Source organism: Lepidochelys kempii, chromosome 9 (assembly GCF_965140265.1).
Source record: "Lepidochelys kempii isolate rLepKem1 chromosome 9, rLepKem1.hap2, whole genome shotgun sequence".
Taxonomy (NCBI): domain Eukaryota; kingdom Metazoa; phylum Chordata; order Testudines; family Cheloniidae; genus Lepidochelys; species Lepidochelys kempii.
This window is the reverse complement of record NC_133264.1, coordinates 46,986,984-47,006,074: the sequence shown is the minus strand read 5'-3', so window position 1 is coordinate 47,006,074 and position 19,091 is coordinate 46,986,984. Positions and strand designations below refer to the sequence as shown.

The 19,091-nt window shown below is 43.2% G+C and overlaps 1 protein-coding gene across 10 annotated transcripts in view; it reads left to right on the top strand.

The window, feature by feature from the left end:
* UGGT1 (UDP-glucose glycoprotein glucosyltransferase 1) overlaps window positions 1-19,091 on the top strand; it is a 116,671-nt gene that overhangs the window by 47,480 nt on the left and 50,100 nt on the right. For all 10 annotated transcript variants that reach the window (XM_073360120.1, XM_073360118.1, XM_073360117.1 and 7 more), the window contains 8 exons: window positions 5,936-6,014; window positions 6,272-6,372; window positions 8,164-8,263; window positions 9,306-9,366; window positions 12,981-13,072; window positions 14,092-14,242; window positions 18,002-18,121; window positions 18,968-19,053. In XM_073360120.1, the coding sequence (XP_073216221.1) occupies window positions 5,936-6,014; window positions 6,272-6,372; window positions 8,164-8,263; window positions 9,306-9,366; window positions 12,981-13,072; window positions 14,092-14,242; window positions 18,002-18,121; window positions 18,968-19,053 (790 nt within the window). The remainder of the gene's footprint in view (window positions 1-5,935; window positions 6,015-6,271; window positions 6,373-8,163; window positions 8,264-9,305; window positions 9,367-12,980; window positions 13,073-14,091; window positions 14,243-18,001; window positions 18,122-18,967; window positions 19,054-19,091) is intronic.

The window sequence follows — 19,091 nt, the reverse complement described above, 5'->3', positions numbered from 1 at the left end:
TCTAGATTGAGCAGATTTAATTCAAATGCCTCTTTTTAGCCTAAATTATTAGTTAATTATCATTTTGAGAATAACTGGCACACTGGAGCATCTGATTAATTTCAATTTAGGAAGCTTTTATTCTTGTTGCATTAGTGTGAGAGCAATTTCATTAATGTATCATTACAACTTCAGCAAGACCTTTGTGTATTGGTTTATGGAACAGAAGCTGTTTTCACAACCCCAAGGGAGGGAACCCCCCCCCCCTTTTTTTTTTCAGACAGAAAACACGCTCATTCTAGATAAAACTGAATCTGTGGGAAGATGCTTTTGTGTTAGTCAATATATACATTATTTTCATTAATAATAAATAATAGAGTATTTTGTAACACTGAAAAATCCTGCTACCCTAGTGAATTCCACTGCTCCTCTATTTTTCTTTGTCTGATCCAACCCCCTTTTCTTCCTACTATTGCTGAGTCATCTCTACAGTTAACACACAGGCTGTGCTCTCCTTTGGAGCTCTTAACATCCCTTGAGCAGAGGAGCGCAATTTCCAGATTCACTTCTGACCCTCTGTTTCTTGTATTTGGCGGCTAATACAGCATCCTGTTTTTAGCTGGTTTACTTTTTTAATGAACTTTTTGCTAGATACTCATGACAGCTGTGGTCTAGTGGACTGATCACAGGGCTGGATGTCACAAGAACTGGCTTCTATTTCCAGTTTTCACAATGACTTGCCATATGACCATGGACTGTCACTCCTCAGTTCTTCTTCGAGTGCTTGCTCATATCGATTCCAATTAGGTGTGTGTGTGCGCCAAGTGCACAATCGTCGGAAGATTTTTACCCCAGCAACACTCGGTGGGTTGGCTGAGGCGCCCCCTGGAGTGGTGCCTTCATGGCACTGGATATATGCCCTAGCCGACCCACCGCCCCCTCAGTTCCTTCTTATCACCCGTGACGGTGGACCCCCTGGGCATACCATCAGGCCCAAGGGGTTCCTTCGGGGGCTTCCCGTTCCGCCCCTTCGGAGCCCCGAGTACCGGAGGCCACTGTGTCTCACCCCCCACCCCCCGGGGGGTTCTGAGGGGACTGCTCCAGTGCCAACACAGGCCCATGCCCCTAGCGTGGTGGACCTTGGGCAACAAGTTCCTCCACGTGAGGACACCACACAGGATCCCTTAGTCCCAGGGGTATCTTCCTCGTCCTCGCCTGATGAGGCAGTGGCAGGGACTACAGTTTCGGGCCCTATGGACCTCCGCACCCACCAGGAGCTGCTCCGCAGGGTGGTGCGCAATATGAATCTCCAGGTAGAGAAGGTGGTGGAGGTAGAGGACCCTGTGGTCGACATTCTGTCTGCGGAGGCACCATCCAGGGTGGCCCTCCCAGTCATATGGACTGTACAGGCCAATGCCAAGACAATCTGACAATCGCCAGCCTCTAGTCCACCTACGGCCAAGGGGGTGGAAAGGAAGTACTTTGTCCCCTCAGAGGAGTACGAGTACCTCTACAAGCACCCCCAACTGTGCTCCCTTGTCGTGGCTTCGGTCAACGAGAAGGAACGGCATGGTCAGCAGGCCCTGGTGCCCAAATCAAAGGACACTAGATGCCAAGACTTTTTTGGGCGCAAGGTGTACTTGGCTGGATGCTTGCAGCTCAGGGTGGCCAACCAGCAGGCACTCCTGAGCAGATACGATAATTCATGGCGCTCTATGGAGAAATTCAAAGAGTTGGTTCCACAGGAGTCCAGAGAGGAATTTGGGGCTCTAGTGGAGGAGGGCAAGAAGGTGGCCAGAACCTCCCTGCAAGCCTCTCTGGACTCGGTGGCTAGGACCCTGGCCTCAGGCATAGCCATGCGCTGCATCTCGCGGCTACAGGTCTCTGGCTTACCACCAGAGTTGCAGCAGACCCTCCAGGACCTACCCTTTGATGGCCAGGACCTATTCTCAGACAAAACAGACTCAAGGCTGCAGAGTCTGAAGGACTCGAACTATTATGTGCTCTCTGGGAATGCATACCCCAGTAACGCAGAGAAGGCCCTTTAGACTGCAGCCTCAGAGGTCCTACCCTCCCCCTCAGCCAAGACAGGACTTCTTTAGAAGATGCGGCCGAGGTGGTAGAAGAAGACAAACTGGCCACCAAGCCAGCCAAGGCCAGGGCCCTCCCAAGCCATCGACTGGGCCTAAGCAGAACATCTGAAGGTGCGCCCGAGGATGGAGAACCAGTCTCCATTCAGGATCCTTCCCCGCCTTTCCAAGATCGTGTCTCCCATTTCCTCCATGCGTGGTCTCACATAAAATCAGACCATTGGGTTCTTCACACGGTGGAAAGGGGTTACTCCCTTCAATTTGCTTTTTTCCCCACCCTCCTACCCTGTCCCTCTTCAGGGACCCTTCTCACGATCACCTCCTTCTACAAGGAGGTCCAATCACTCCTAGCTGTGGGGGCGATAGAGGAGGTTCCAAGAGAGTCACGGGGCAGGGGTTTTTACTCCCTCTACTTCCTAATCTCCCAAGGGCGGGCTTCAGCCCATCCTGGACCTACGTGGATTCAACAAATTCATGGTAAAGTTGAAGTTCCGCATGGTCTCTCTAGGGACCATTTTTCCTTCCTTAGATCCTGGAGACTGGTATGCTGCCCTCGACCTGAAGGACGCGTACTTCCACATTGCGATCTACCCAGTGCACAGACGCTTCCTTCGCTTTGTGGTCAATCAACAGCACTTTCAATTCACCGTCCTTCCTTTCGGCCTATCTACGGCCCCCAGGGTGTTTACCAAGTGCATGGCTGTTGTGGCTGCCTCCCTTCATCGACAACAGATCCAAGTGTTCCCATACCTCGACGACTGGCTTATTTGGGGCCGCTCCAGGGATCAGGTGCAGTCTCATGTCCAGCTTACCATGAACATGTTCAGTCGACTGGGCCTCCTGCTCAATGTCGCAAAATCTACTCTGGTATCAACCCAGAGGACAGAATTCATAGGAGAGTCTTAGACTCAGGTCTAGCCCGAGCACTTCTGCCAGAAGCACGCTTCCAATCCCTGGTGAACATCGTCCACAGCCTGCAAAACTTCCCAATCTCGACCGTGAAAACATGCCTATGCCTCCTGGGACATATGGCCTCTTGCACATACGTGACCACGCACGCCAGGCTGTGGCTATGTCCACTCCAAGCCTGGCTATCAACAGTATACCGCCCAGGTCGGGACAGCTTGAGCATGGTGGTTACTGTCCTGCCAGGAATATTAGCCTCTCTAGACTGGTGGCTGGACCCCAAATCAGTGTGCGAAGGGGTGCCATTTCACGCCCTGCAGCCCTCCGTGTCCCTAGTTACGGATGCGTCATCCCTGGGATGGGGAGCCCACCTCACGGTTCTCCGTACATAGGGGCTATGGTCGGCAGGAGAGTTATCCCTGCAGATCAACGTACGGGAACTCAGAGCTGTGCGCCTGGCATGTCAGGCATTCCAAGAGCGTATTCAAGGCCATTGTGTTGCAGTCCTCACAGACAACACAACGGCCATATTTTACATCAATAAGCAAGGGGGAGCCCAGTCGTCCCCCCTCTGCCAGGAGGCCACTTGTCTGTGGGAATTCTGTATAGCCCACTTGATCCATCTGGTGGCGTCATTTCTCCCAGGAGTCCAGAACATCTTAGCCAACCACCTCAGCAGATGATTTCAGACTCACGAGTGGTTGGTTCACCCGGATGTCATCCACCCTATCTTCCTGAAGTGGGGCTTTCCCTTGATAGACCTATTTGACTCTCGCAAGAATCGCAAATGCCAAGTGTTTTGCTCTCCACAAGGACGCTCTCCGGGTTCCCTGTCAAACGCCTTCCGCGTACAGTGGAAGGATCACCTGTGCTACGCCTTCCCTCCATTCCCACTAGTCCACAGGGTCCAGCTCAAGTTGCGCAGGGACAGAGCCCATCTGATTTTGGTCACCCCAGCATGGCCCAGGCAGCACTGGTATACCACTCTCCTAGAGCTGTCCATGGACGCTCCAATTCCAGTCCCACTGTGGCCAGACCTGATCACTCAGGACCACAGACGACTCTGTCATCCCGACCTGCAATCTCTCCATCTCACAGCATGGATGCTGTATGGCTAACTCCATCTGAGCTGTGCTGCTCTCGCTTGGTACAGCAGGTCCTTTTGGGTAGCAGGAAGCCCTCTACCAGGTCCATGTACTTAGCCAAGTGGAAGCGTTTTTTCCTGCTGCTGCGCTCAGAGTCATGGCCCCGCTACAGGCGTCAGTACCTATCATCTTGGACTACCTCCTGTCCTTAAAACAGCAGGGCTTGGCAATATCATTCATCAGAGTGCACCTGACAGTTATTTCGGCTTTCCACCCGGGCAAAAACAGGCGTTCAGTCTTCTCCAATCCCATGGTCAGCAGATTTCTCAAGGGGTTGGAGCACTTGTTCCCACAAATTCAACAACTGGTCCCTACGTGGGATCTTAACCTGGTCCTCCCCAAACTCATGGCTGCTCCGTTTGAGCCGATGGCCACCTGCTCGCTCCTGTACCTTTCCTGGAAGACAGCCTTCCTCATAGCTATCACTTCTGCGAGGAGTGTGTCTGAGCTCAGGGCACTCACATCGGAACCGCCGTATATGGTGTTCCATAAGGACAAGGTACAGCTGCGACCCCACCCTGCCTTCCTCCCTAAGGTGGTGTCTGCCTTCCATCTCAACCAGGACATCTTCCTCCCCGTCTTCTACCCGAAGCCACACACCTCTCAATGTGAACAACAGCTGCACTCCCTGGACGTTCGCAGGGCCCTCACTTTCTACATCGAGCGAATGAAACCTTTTAGGAAAACATTGCAGCTGTTGGTTGCTGTGGCAGACCAGATGAAGGGCCTCCCGGTCTCCTCCCAGCGCATCTCGTCCTGGATCACATCATGCATCCGTGCGTGCTATGATTTGGCTGGTGTCCCAACTACGCACCTTACCGCCCACTCCACACGGGCTCAGGCTTCATCTTCTGTTTTCCTGGCACATGTACCCATACAGGAGATATGTAGGGCAGCGACTTGGTCATGGGTACATACCGTCGCCGCCCACAATGCGATAATTCAGCAGTCCAGGGGTGATGCTGCATTTGGTTCAGCGGTCCTTCACTCCGCGACATCTTACTCCAACCCCACCGCCTAGGTAAGGCTTGGGAGTCACCTAATTGGAATCAATATGAGCAAGCACTCGAAGAAGAAAAGATGGTTACTCACCTTTGTAACTGTTGTTCTTTGAGATGTGTTGCTCATATCCATTCCAATTAGGTGTGTGCGTGCCGCGTGCCCAATCGTCGGAAGATTTTTACCCCAGCAACACTCGGTGGGTTGGCCGAGGCACCCCTTGGAGTGGTGCCTTCATGGCACCGGATATATGCCCCAGCCGACCCAGCGCCCCCTTAGTTCCTTCTTGCCGGCTACTCCGACAGAGGGGAAGGAGGGCGGGTTTGGCATGGATATGAGCAACACTCCTTCAAGGTATCCATGCCAAACCCGCCCTCCTTCCCCTCTGTCGGAGTAGCCGGCAAGAAGGAACTAAGGGGGCGCTGGGTCGGCTGGGGCATATATCCGGTGCCATGAAGGCACCACTCCAAGGGGTGCCTCGGCCAACCCACCGAGTGTTCCTGGGGTAAAAATCTTCCGACGATTGGGCACGCGGCACGCACACACCTAATTGGAATGGATATGAGCAATACATCTCAAAGAACAACAGTTACAAAGGTGAGTAACTGTCTTTTGTCCTCGTTTGCCCCATCTGTAAAATATGGAGACGACGCTGCTTACCCATTTTTTGTAAAGTACACATCACTCATTTGTAGATCTCAAAGTAAGTATTCATCATTACTGCTTACTGCTATTATGTAAAACTAACCAAAGAGTATATGTAAGAAACTACCTTCTGAATAGTGCTGTAATTGTAGTGTTGCCTTGTATTTATAGGTACAGAGGTGAATGCTACAATGATAGGTGAAAATGATCCTATTGATGAAGTGCAAGGATTTCTCTTTGGAAAGCTAAGGTAAGACATTCTTTTGGTAAAAATCTATTTCTTTTTGCAAAAATAACCAAACAAACCCCAAAACAATGTAGGCAGGCAGTTAGAGTTGAAGAGTTTTAGCAATGCACTCAAATAGCCTAAAGGTCATAAGAGAGCAGAAACTATGTGTAATGGCAGATGCAGACATTTTTGGTGTGCTAATTTCTTTGGATTAGCTACAGTTTCACTGATCTGGCTCTAAGGAAGGTCTGTTTTGTTTTGTTTTTTTTTCCTTTCAGGCAGTTGTATCCTGACTTGAAGGAAGAACTGAAGGAGCTTAGAAAGCATCTAATTGAAAGCACCAATGAAATGGCACCTTTAAAAGTATGGCAGTTACAAGGTAATTTGTATGTGGAAAAGCTTCTTCCTAGTTGTACTGAAATTTAATTTATGTAAAAATATGTCTCTTGCATGGTCTCTCCATGCAAGTGATATTTGCTTATAGGAGGGTATTCTCGAGGGAGACCTTAACGAAATTCTTAGAATGTCCAGCAGCTTTCAATCTAAACCTTCTTGGGAAGTAGTAATAGAAGTAGTTTTAGTAAGTTTCCATACCAACTGAGGGATCCATAAAGTTTTCCTTCTACACAATGACTACATTGTTGGTACTCAAACACTCTTGATGTTCAGCACCCTGGCATATCTTCTGGAAGTATAGGGTGCAAGCTTATAGTATCTGCAAAGTATAGAAAAGAGAGTGAGGAAAATTGAATAACATCTTTTGTCATGGCCCCACCCTACCTCAGAAGGTTCTGTTTTCTCCAAGCCAGTGAAGGACTAAACTCAAGATGATGATGATCCTGTGGCAGGGGTGCTGGAACAATTTTTATAGTAGGGGTGCTGAGATCCAAACTGTAAACCCTGTATATGATGGAAACCCCTTCAAGCCGGAGGGCATGGCAGCACCTCTAGTTCCAACACCTATGTTCTGAGGTCAAAGTTTTCTTTGCCCTCACCTTGGACTACTTTACTCTTTAATGCCCTGATGCTGCCACTGCTTAGTGTTCACTTATGTTTGGGCTCATTCCTATGTGATGTGAATGAAGTACCCTCAATTCCCATTATAGACTCTTTTCTAGGGAGGAATATAGATAACTCATAGGAAGGAAGGAATGTAGGATTCCAATCCTGCAAGTTTCTTAGCACTGCTCTCAGTTTTCATTGTGGTCAGCAGAAAAATCCCTGTATATTTATGGTGCTGTCATATTGTACAAAATACCATGTCAATAGTTTTAAGTTTAAAAAAGAGAAAAATAAATAAAAATACCACCAATGCAGCCAAATGCAAACACCTAGTTATTGTAGCATAAATGTTTCCTGGGCTTTTCAACTCAACTTTTTTTTTTTTAATATTCACCAATTTCCCTTCCTTCTGCTGCCGCAAAATGTAAACTAATTTAGAGTTCCTGCAAAAGACATCAAGTGAACTTTTCATTTTCCCTTCCCTGTTTGATCCATATTTCAGAAGCTTTTCCATATTCTGCTCTGTGCTTCAGTCCCAAGAATAGTTGTAGTTTGTTAAACAGGCCTGTGAGAGGGATGCTGAGGGCCCCTGAAAAAGAAATAGCTAAGGCTATTGCATGTACAATATTCTAGTTGCACAGAACGTGCTATACCAATGCTCCTGGAAAAGAACTGAAATCATTAACTGTTTCAGAAAGTTACAGCAAAATGATAATGATAAATATGCAATGAAATATCTACTTAAATCATGTCATTGTAAGGCCCCTTTTGTAGGGTTCCTAGATCCATGAAGCAAGCATCCAGACCCCACCCCAAAGTAGATTTATTCAGCCAGAGCCAGCCAAGGCTCCTCATTTCTGTGGTGAACTAGAATTCTTGGCTCTGTCTGCAGAGACCATAGTGGGTTTCAGTTTCAGGAAGCCATTTACACAAGGTTGGCTACTAAAGGCTATAAATCAGAAAGAAGACTAAAGTGAGCACCTAATAGGGACAGACAGAAAATTAAGCTTTCAGGATTTCCAAATGCAACAGATCATCCTCTGAAATGTTTGTGTCCCAAGCCTTTGTGTGATGTGAAAATGGCAATTGTATCAATTAAGTTGGATTTACACAAAATGCATTGCTATGTTTAGTTTACAATCCTTGACTTAACTGTTCTCATTTTTAGATCTAAGTTTTCAAACTGCTGCTCGGATCCTGGCTGCTCCCACTGTGGATGCTTTGACAGTCATGAAAGACCTCAGTCAGAACTTTCCTACAAAAGCCAGGTAATTCAGTGCAGAACATCAGGGAGTGTTCCCATTTAATAACTTTCCTAACCATATTTTCTCCTCTCTTCAGCATAATTAAAAGCTGAAGTAGGCTTGTTAAATATTTCTTGAGTATCATGTAGCTGAAAGTAAACAAGTACAAGTCTTGCATGTGAGAGCATCTCCCTAGTAAAGATCTTTAGCATGAGGTTAGATGAGTGTATGAAGTTGTCCTTCAGTGGAAGCTGGAGTTGACCACTGGAACGCTAATACTGTTACCTGCATGATTTCACAGGTTCTTGGAGTCTGTTGATGAAATCGTTGCTGTTCTGCTGAAAGCAGGGGAGCTGGAACAATTTTTATAGTGGGGTGCTGAGAGCCATTGAACCAAACTATAAACCCTGTGTGTGATGGAAACTATTTCAAGCGAGTGGGTGCTGCAGCACACCCCAGTCCCCCTCCCCGTTCCAGCACCTATGGCTGAAAGCACTGAAATTGGATGTATAGTGGCTTAGAATGCTTAAAATATGGTTCTGGCAGGGATCAGGTGTGCAGTGTTCTGACTCTTAATTACCACACTATGAAGCTTAAAGTTGTTACACTAAAATAGTCCTTAATTGCCCCTTACAAGTTCTTCTTGTGTACAAGAGAAGGTCCCTATTCACCAATTAAAATTTAAAGTGCTGGAGTAGAGAAATGGTGGTAGCATTCACTTTACTATGACTTCTTGTGTTGAATTTAAGGCTTGGTACATTCCAGAGTTGAAGTTTAGTCTTTTAAGTGGTAGTTGCTGCCTGGGGTAGGGGTGTCAGGATAGCTATCTACAGAAGAGTAAGTTTTGAAAGCCGTTACTTGGCGTATCCTCTTATTACTATTTTAATAGTGCCCAAATATGTGTTAAGTGCTTCCTGTTGCAGATAATACCAGATTCCTGCTCTGAGGAGCTTACAGATATATTTCAGACTAAGAATGCAAGGTGGGGTCACAGGACAGCAGATGTAGGGGGATGTGGGAAAGAGGACTGGCAGCGTCCATCACATCTGATGTTTTGCTTCCTTAGAGCAATAACGAAAACAGTTGTTTCCTCGGAACTCAGGACAGAAATTGAAGAGAACCAAAAGGTAATGCTTACAGAAAATTATTCAGTCCATTCGTACACTTCACATAGCTTTAAGCTTTGAAAATAACCTTTAAAAAATGTCAACTCGTTTTTGGGGGGCTGGAAAGTAGACGCCAACATTTTTGCACTTGAGTACATAGGCTCCTAAATCTATATTAGGGTACAGAATAAAAGTGTCTGGCATTTCAAATATGAATGAAGGAGCCTAACTTTGCTCACTCACATATGAAAATGTTGGCCAGGATGCCTTAAAATAAAGACAGAGCAAGAATGTGGGATATCATTGTGGAGTGATGGTATCAGGCTCTTTTCTTCACAGATCCATAACAGGTGTTCCCAATGGTCAAGAGTGTCTACTTGTCATTTAATCCTCACGTACATGAAGGATATTAAATGTGTGATTTAAGAATACAATAATATGAACTTAGGAGATCTTCTAACCGTACTCATTTGTCTTTATAAAATTAATTTAAGTTTGATGGAGATGCTGAATTGACAGCTCTGGAGAAAGAAATGCTCTATTCATTCCTGGATATAGCACAAGCAGCAGCTCAAAGTTTCCTACAGTTCCCCAGTGAAGTGTCTCAATGTTATTCTATAAAGTAGGGATTACATCCATGGGGGTAGTGATAACTTGGTTTTCATGCCAGTTCAGTCCTTAACTTCTCTACTAAGACTGCCAACAAGTGTCAAATTTGGTGGTGACTTTTGAGGTGACTGTTTGTCCACCAGGGACTGGACTGAAACAATTAACTAATTAACTGATGTAGACCCTTGAACACATATACTGCTTTCTGTCACCATTGACCTGAAGTGGATTTGACCAAAGTGAAAGTGGGGTAAAGCTCTGTATCCCCTTGTCAGTGCCCATAGTCAACAAGTCATCCTGGTTAATTGTTAGATTTATTTATTTATTTTTAAGGAAACAGGCGTCATTTGAATGGAAGTTGAGGCTGAGTTTATGGCTTTGTATGTTTTGGTAACCACCTGAGTTTCTCCCAAGATGTAAAGAACAGTTGGAGACAAACCCTCAGAAGTTTAGACACAAAAATTGCTTAGGCATATTTCTGGATTATATTCAAAAGATGTTTGTGGTGTCGGGGAAGTGTGGCCTTTAGGAAAGATAGGGTTTGGGGAGTAGAAAATAGGGAGCCTGTAACAGAGCTTTGTCGGGAAATGACATAAAAGGCAGCAAGAACTCTGCCTGATTATCAAATCCCCAGGTTGAACTGGCAATTAGGAACATCATTTCTGGATAGGGAAATACCTCCTGATCTCATTTATGCAGAAGCACTTTTTATTTATATATAATATATATATAAAAATTATAATCAGTAAAACTGCACTTTAAACATAGGGCCTGACTCTTCTTTTACACAGCATTTCTATGCCTGTGAAACTCTTGACTTCCGCTTTTGTTACTGAGTGGAGAAGGAGATTGTGGGCCTCAGTGCAGTAAATGATTGCTTGATTATTGATATAATTATTTTGAGAGTGAACAGAAGAAGTTTGCAGTTCTTGTTCCTTTGCCAGTTGTTTAATAGCTATTTATCAAATATATGGTCTTGTGTATGTGTTTTGTCATCTGTAATTCTAAATAGGCTCCAGTGTGCCAGTGTTTGATGTAAGAAAATAATAAAGTGGCTCTGATGTAGTGCATTGGGAATTAGGCAAACCACGCCAATTAACAGTGGCAGGAGTCGTACAATACACTGAAAATGTACCCATTATGACTGTTCAGATAGCAGAGTAGAAAATACAGGTTTGAAACAGTAATCAAATAAAAACAAAGCAATAGTATCTTTCTGTGTAAGATCTGAATTTCACACTAGCTCCATGTTTATAGGAAGAATATAGGCTTGTACATGGCTATTTCTAGCATTAAAATATGAGCAGCAACTGCTCAGATTTATAGACCCATATACTCAGTACATTCCAGCTGCTTTGAGCCACTCTGGCAGTATAGAGCAGCCAGGAAGCTTATTTAAGCTGCCTGCAGATTCCCATTATGCTATGTAACATCACTTAAATCAGCCTTTGTACCAGATGCTGGAGGATAGCTAATGAGATGCCAATTTTAAAAAAAGTCTCCAGAGGTGATTCTGACAATTATAGGCTGGTAAGCCGAACTTCAGTACCAGGCAAATTAGTGGAAACTACTAAAAAACAGAATTATCAGATACGTAGATGATGTGATATGTTGGGGAAGAGTCAACACAGCTTTTGTAAAGGGAAATCATGCCTCACCAATCCATTAGAATTTTTTAAGGGGTCAACTAGCATGTGGACAAGTATGAACCAGTGGATAGTGTACGTGAACTTTCAGAAGGCCTTTCACAAGGTTCCTCACCAAAGGCTTTTAAGCAAAGTAAGCAGTCCTGGGATAGGAGGGAAAGTCCTCTCATAGATCAGTAACTGGCTAAAAAATAGGAAACAAAGGGTAGGAATAAATAGTCAGTTTTCACAGTGGAAAGAGGTAAATAGCAGGGTTCCCCAAGGATCTGTACTGGGACCAGTGTTTTTCAACATATTCATAAATGAACTGGAAAAGGAGGTGGCAAAGTTTGCAGATGATACAAACTTACTCAAGATAGTTTTCAGAGTAGCAGCCGTGTTAGTCTGTTTCCCCAACAAGAAAAGGAGTACTTGTGACACCTTAGAGACCAACAAATTTATTTGAGCATAAGCTTTCGTGAGCTACAGCTCACTTCATCGGATGCTTATGCTCAAATAAATTTGTTTCTGAGGTGCCACAAGTACTCCTTTTCTTTTTACTCAAGATAGTAAAGTCCACAACTGGCTGCAAAGAGTTACAAAGGGATCTCACAAAACTGAGTGACTGGGCGGCAACAATGGCAGATGAAATTCAGTGTTGATAAATGCAAAGTAATGCACATTGGAATACATAAGCCCAACTATATTTACAAAGTGATGGGGTCTAAACTAGCTGTTACCGCTCAAGAAAGGTCTTGGCATTATTGTGGATAGCTCTCTGAAAACATCAGCTCAATGTGCAGTACCAGTCAAAAAAGCAAACAATGTTTGGAATCACTTAGGAAAGGGATAGATAAAAAGACAGAAAATATCATAATGCCACTATATAAATCCCTGGTATGCCCACACCTTGAATACTACATGCCGTTCTGGTTGCCCCATCTGAAAAAAAGATCTATTAGAATTGAAAAATGGGCAGAGAAGGGCAACAAAAATGATTAGGGGTATGGAGCAGCTTGCATATGAGGAGAGATTTCTTTCATTTTAGAAGAGACAACTAAGTGGGGATATGATGAAGTGAATGAGGAAGTGTTGTTTACCCCTTTACATAACACATTCCCACCTGTCAAAAATACTTGTAGGTGGCTGCCATGTCCTCCCATAACTATTTCTCTTCCAAGCTATATGTAGTTGATTGTTTTGTTTTAAACCATGTGTGCTATATTCAAAGTCACCCGAAGGTAATATGGTGCATTTAGTGGAGTTAATATATAAATGCAGGGACATTAATAGATTTGAAACACTACAGAATAAATGCTACGGAAGTTTTTTTACGTTTAACATTGATTTTTTACTTAGTTTGTAGCATTTATCTAATGACTTTGTTACACTTTCCTTTAGTACTTCAAAGGAACATTAGGATTACAATCTGGTGATTCTGCCTTGTTCATCAATGGACTGCACATTGATCTAGACACACAGGACATATTTAGGTATGAACTTGTATACTTTCTTCAAAAAAACTGTTCTGGCTTACAATCTTGAAAGCGTTACTGCATGTGTATATAGATATTAAGCTTGTTTATGGAGAAGTGTGTATTTTTTGTAAATTCAGCAAAGTGAAAGACTAAATGTAAATTAAGTCATACTTATCCCCTCAACAAGTGAAATATGGAGTTAAAGTTGTCGTGGCATCACTGGTGCACCCTGCTGAAAATATGCTGAAGTTTTCCAAGATTTTTCCATTTTCCCAAGATTTCTAGTTGAATCCCATGTATATTGCAATACTTGACACAAGGGGTTGAGCAAAAGACAAATTATTCTCTAAGCACAATTCCTTTTGTATCTAGTTGAGACCTAGTCACGAGTTTTCTAGTTAATTTATTATTTCTTTTATTAGCCATTAGCTAGTATTTTAAAGCTGGTGCAAGTCAGTGGTGACAAAGTATTCCTTTCTGATAGCTGGTTGTTAGTCAATTATGGTCATAGTTCATTTCCTAAAGTCCACATTATAATTGACATCCTTGTTGGTAGTTTCAGCAGAAAGGCTAAGCTATGGAGACAAAATTTATCTTAACCAATGCAAAGGCAACCCTTCCTTGCTGCTGCCCACTGCTTTAGCCTGTTCTGTGAAACAATTTTGAGCTACAGTGCTGTCAGTCAGGCATCTGTCAAACACACACACACGCTCTCATTTTAAGAGAAGAGCAAAATATTAGTTAACCCCCTGAAGAAATGTCCATCTGAAAACTGCCATATTGGGGCAGTCTGGGTTCGTGTGTGTTCCTGGTGCTATTTAACACTGAATTTAAATATTTTTTTCTGGGAGAAAATCCTCTTGAGGCAATTTGAAATTACTGAGATGCTGAAAATGAGACTGTATACTGTAAATATTTATAGACTCTCTTATAATGTTTGCACCTTAATATAATCTGGTAATGTTTAGGCTAGAGCAAATCAGTAGTTGTATCTTAATATGTGTGTGATATTGAATGATTTGTATTCCTTCTAGCGTGTTTGATGTGTTGCGCAATGAAGCTCGTGTTATGGAGGGACTTCACAGTTTAGGAATTGAGGGCCTTTCTTTGCATAATGTTCTAAAGCTAAACATCCAGCCATCAGATTCAGACTATGCTGTGGATATCAGAAGCCCTGCTATTTCAGTGAGTACATTTTCTTCTAAGAGCCAGGCTGTCCAGCAAAAATCTTACTTGAGCCTGGGGCTTTTAGTTGCACTTAAATAGACCTTTTCAGCATATCATACAAGTGCAATGTGTCTTATTTATATGAATAGCTATAACTTCATAGAATGCAGAATAAGAGTCTGCACTGCAAAGAACTCTTTGGGATACAGACTGTAGATGTGCAGCAGGTGCTGCCTCGTAATGGAGTGGAGATAGGTGAAACAGTATAATTGGTAAGGAAGTTAATACGGGAAGGATTCATGTGTTCAAGAATTGGGTTTAAAGGAAGAGAGAATGTGGGCAGACAAGTGGTATGTGGTTCTTTAACTTGTAGAGCCCAAAATGAAGGAAAATATGTTAGTGGGGAGAGGGGAAAATGAGATTAAGGGAGCAATAAAGAGAGGAAGGAGATTAGAGAGGAAGTAATGGGGGGGGTGGAGGCAGAAAGAGGGAGCTAATGTCAGGGTGTCCCCCTGCTCCTGCCCCCCGCTTACCCCATCTCCATAGAACGGGGGACAACGAAGATGACACGACAGGACTCAGGACGTAGGGAGTTCGCTGGCAGCAGCTGCTGTCTCAACTTGCAGATCTACTTAAAAAGGCAATGTACTTCAAGTGGTGTCAGCTGCGCATCTCTCTCTCTCACACACAGACACAGACACACACGGTGTGTGTCTCTGTCTGCCATGCTGTCTCCCCTCCCTCCATTTGTGCAGCCTTGTAGAGTGTGAGGCTACATTAACAACCATGTGTTAACCCTTGAGGGCTTAGCCCAGTGCTAGTTCATCATTTAGCAGTAAGGTATTCCCTGGGAAATATCCAACCCTCTGACTTCACCACCTCAACCAAGCTTCACAATCATCATTGCTGTATACGGTATTAAAAACACACACACACACACAGTATAAGTTTAAACAAACAATTTAATACTGTATACAGCAATGGGGTGTGTGTGTGTGTATATATATATATATATGTATATGTCATTCTTGTCTGATGAAAAAAATTTCCCTAGAACATAACCCCCCTATTTACATTAATTCTTATGGGGAAATTGGATTAGCTTAACATCATTTCACTTAGTCGCATTTTTCAGGAACATAACTACAATGTCAAGCGAGGAGTTACTGTACTGGGGATAGGGCAGGACGAGATGATGAAATGGTGCAGGATTAGCTGTAGACAGAGGCTTCAAGATTGTGCCTTGTGAAAGAAATTATAACTACAAAATATAAGGTATCCAGTGGAGCATAGCAAGTGAGGGAAAATAAACCCAAATAATCCAGTGCAATACTTTCATGCCTGAAAAACAGCCAGTTTCTGACCAGACTTGCTTACAGCAGCACAACTGAAAGCAGAACTGTCTTTGACATCTTTGTTGGAGGATATAAATAGAGATTATACGATACCCCTTTTTATGTGCAGTTATATAACTGTTATATAACAACAGTTCTCCAACTTGTTGTTGTTTCTCTGGACAGTAAATTCAACTGAATAAAAATCTAATTCATGAATCCGGACAAACAAACAAGCGCATGAGAAGGTTGGACCAGTCGGACTTGTGCAAAGTTGAAAAAGCAAAATAGAGATTAGATCCACCATGTGGATCCATCTACGACTTTTAATTTAAAATAATTTGCTTTCTAATTAGATGTTCAAATTAGGAACACTGTGTGTACTTGGCCTTCAAGACAAAGGAGCAGAAGAAAATGTTATGACTCTTTTTGGAAAAAATGTTTACCTGTTACATTGCAAAGCATCTACTTTGGAAAGAGCATCTAGATTGCCAGCAAGATACAGTAATACAATTAAATTAAAGTATAAGGACAAAGTTAGAGTCCCAGGCTTACCTCTTCAATCTAAAAGGTGAACTTCAGTATCTTTAAAGACAATATTTGAGAAACATGACAGTGAGATGGTACTTCTCTTGCTCACCAAGTTAGAACCCACAGTGACAAAGAACAGAAGGGTCATGGAGGAGCAGAGTTTTCTTTCTGCTATAAACAACCAGACTGATTTCCCACTGTCTTCAGGGTTAGGACAGACTATATGTATGGCTTCTAGAGGAATCCCCTTGATTGGAAGCTGGCTTCTTTCAGCATGGCTGTGCAGTTCTCCAGCTGCTCCAAACAGGGCCATCCTTCGGGGGTGCAGGGCCTGGGGTGGAAGTGACAGATTCGTCTCTTCCAGGACCAATCGCACCGGCCAGTCGCACTGGCCAAGGAGGCCATCCAACCAGAGTGGTTGCCCCGGTTCGCCCTACCCAAGGGATGGCTCTTGTTCCAAGGAGCCAGTTCCTGATTTCCTCTCCTCTTATGTTCTAGGATGTTTTCCTGGGAGTCTTATAATTCCAGATGGCTCTTATCCCTACCCTTAACTCTTACCTCCTAGCTCAGAACTTTGGGGTTTCCTGACCTCTACCTCAGGGTTGTCCCTGTATAAGTATGTAATTTTAATTTTTTTTGCTGAGTATGTGGATTAGCCTGAAGCAGGCTCTCTGCATTGTTTAAAAAAATACTCTTGGGCAGAAATGAGATGATGAAATAGTAAGCCTGGCTCTTCTTCCTGTTGACAACTGTCTGATGTTAATATTTTTTTTCATTTCTGAGGATTACCTCAGGTTGTAAGAAATTTAGATGAGAATGTTTTTAGACAGCTTCCCTCTCCTTCAGGGTAGATAGTGTCATTGCTGGTTGGATTCATTGTGATTTAACATAAATTTCAGTTTACTGCTCTAAAGATCTGTAACCCTTTCAAGCCCCTGAATAAATTAAGTGTTCTAAACTGCATGTAATTACTCTGATCTGTAACATCTTGAACATGTTCAGCAATAAAAGAGCAAACTTCCTGGAAACAAAAAATGTTTGGAATTCCTTTGAGAGTACTGTGCTTAGCTTCTTCACGTTACTGGATTGTCTAAGAAAATATAAATTTGGTGGAGGTAGACTGGCCAGCTAAGAAATGCTGTATAACTCCTAAGGTGGTGCTCCTGTTACTGTATAGAGACATAAGAAACAAGTGAAGGGAAATATTAGAGGCACTGTATATTTAGTAAGATTTTTGTTGCAGGAACTTAAATGGGAGACTAACCCAAGCTACAAAAACTAGCAAAGAGACAGATTGTGCATCACAAAGTGATGTGATGAAAAATGGATCGTCCAAAAACCCACCTCCCAAAAATCAGAGGGTTGATACAGCCTCATTTTAATACCTGAGAAATGAGTTATACGCCATCATGTAGTAAAGACTTTCCGGCCTTTGATTAGGTAGTCTCTAGAATCAGAAATCATTAATATACTATTCACAGCTTTGTGCAGCACTGTGGAGCAATATTAATTATATTTAACTTTTGTTTTAAAAGATCAAAAACATCAAATACTTCTCTGCTGTTACTTTCCTTCAGGCTGGACCTTTATTGCTTTTTCTTTCACATTTGTGTTCCTCCCATTGTCGTGTCTTTTGGTGAGGCCTTGCAGCACTGTATAGGAAAAAAATGGAAATGCTAAGAGGAGTGAAAATCTGAAATTGTGCATGGTAGAAGACATGGTAACAGTGGGGAAAACAGATTCATAATTTTACTTCTAACAGATCAAATTCAATTGGTGTTTTTCAGGCCTAATCAGATTTTATTAAACTAGAGTGCTTAAATGCAATGTTTGTTTTACGTTATTTCAAATGTCTCACATTAACTAATTGCAGGTTATATTAGTTTACCGAGCAATTATTTATTTTTCTTAGTGGATCAACAACCTTGAAATTGACAGCAGGTACAATTCCTGGCCTTCCAGTGTGCAGGAATTGCTGCGCCCCACCTTTCCTGGAGTAATCCGACAAATCAGAAAAAACTTCCACAACTTTGTAAGTAATAACCTGATTAGAAATAATAATAGTGAGGGAAATTTAAGCATTGGAACTACTTTCATACAAGTGTGGTGAATTCTCCATCACTTGAACATTTTAAACTGAGGCTGGGTGTTTTTCTAAGAGAAAAGCTCAAACTCAACCAAAAATTATGGGTTAGATGCCAGAATCACTGGGTGAATTCCCTGTGTGTAAATTATGCATGAGGTTAGACTAGATGATCATAATGATCCCTTTGGATCTGAAAATCTATTAATTATTGTAACAATGCTTTTCTATGAATGGGGTGAGTATGCAGTTGTGTGCATGCCCGTTTCATGACCTGATAATATCTGAGGATGGGCTAATGAGGTTTCTTGAACTTATCATTGGAATATCACTTTGCCACATGTAGAAAGTTAAACTCACCTGGAACACCTTGCAGAATGACACTGGGCTGACACTCAGGAAAATCATGTTCAGTTCCCTGTTCTATCATAAACTTCATTTGAGACCCTAGGGAAATGGAGAGGGATAGCTCAGTGGTTTGAGCATTGGCCTGCTAAACCCAGGGTTGTGAGTTCAGTCCTTGAGGGGGCCATTTAGGGATCTGGGGAAAAAAAAAAATTGGGGATTGGCCCTCCTTTGAGCAGGGGGTTGGACTAGATGACCTCCTGAGGTCCCTTCCAACCCTGAAATTCTATGAAATCACTTCGTCTGTTTGTGCCACAGTGGGTAAAATGTCAATAATAATACCTCTGCAGTGAAACATGAATAAACCTGTTCTCTTAACCATGACCCACTGTTTTGGCCTTCTAATGTAACAAACTCATGTAAATACTTTTATTTTGTAATTACCCAAAGGTTCTTATAGTGGATCCTTCCCATGAGAGTACAGCAGAATTGCTTAATGTGGCGGAGATGTTCTTCAGCAACCACATCCCATTGAGGTAATGCTACATTTTTATGGGAGGGCATTAGTTTAGCT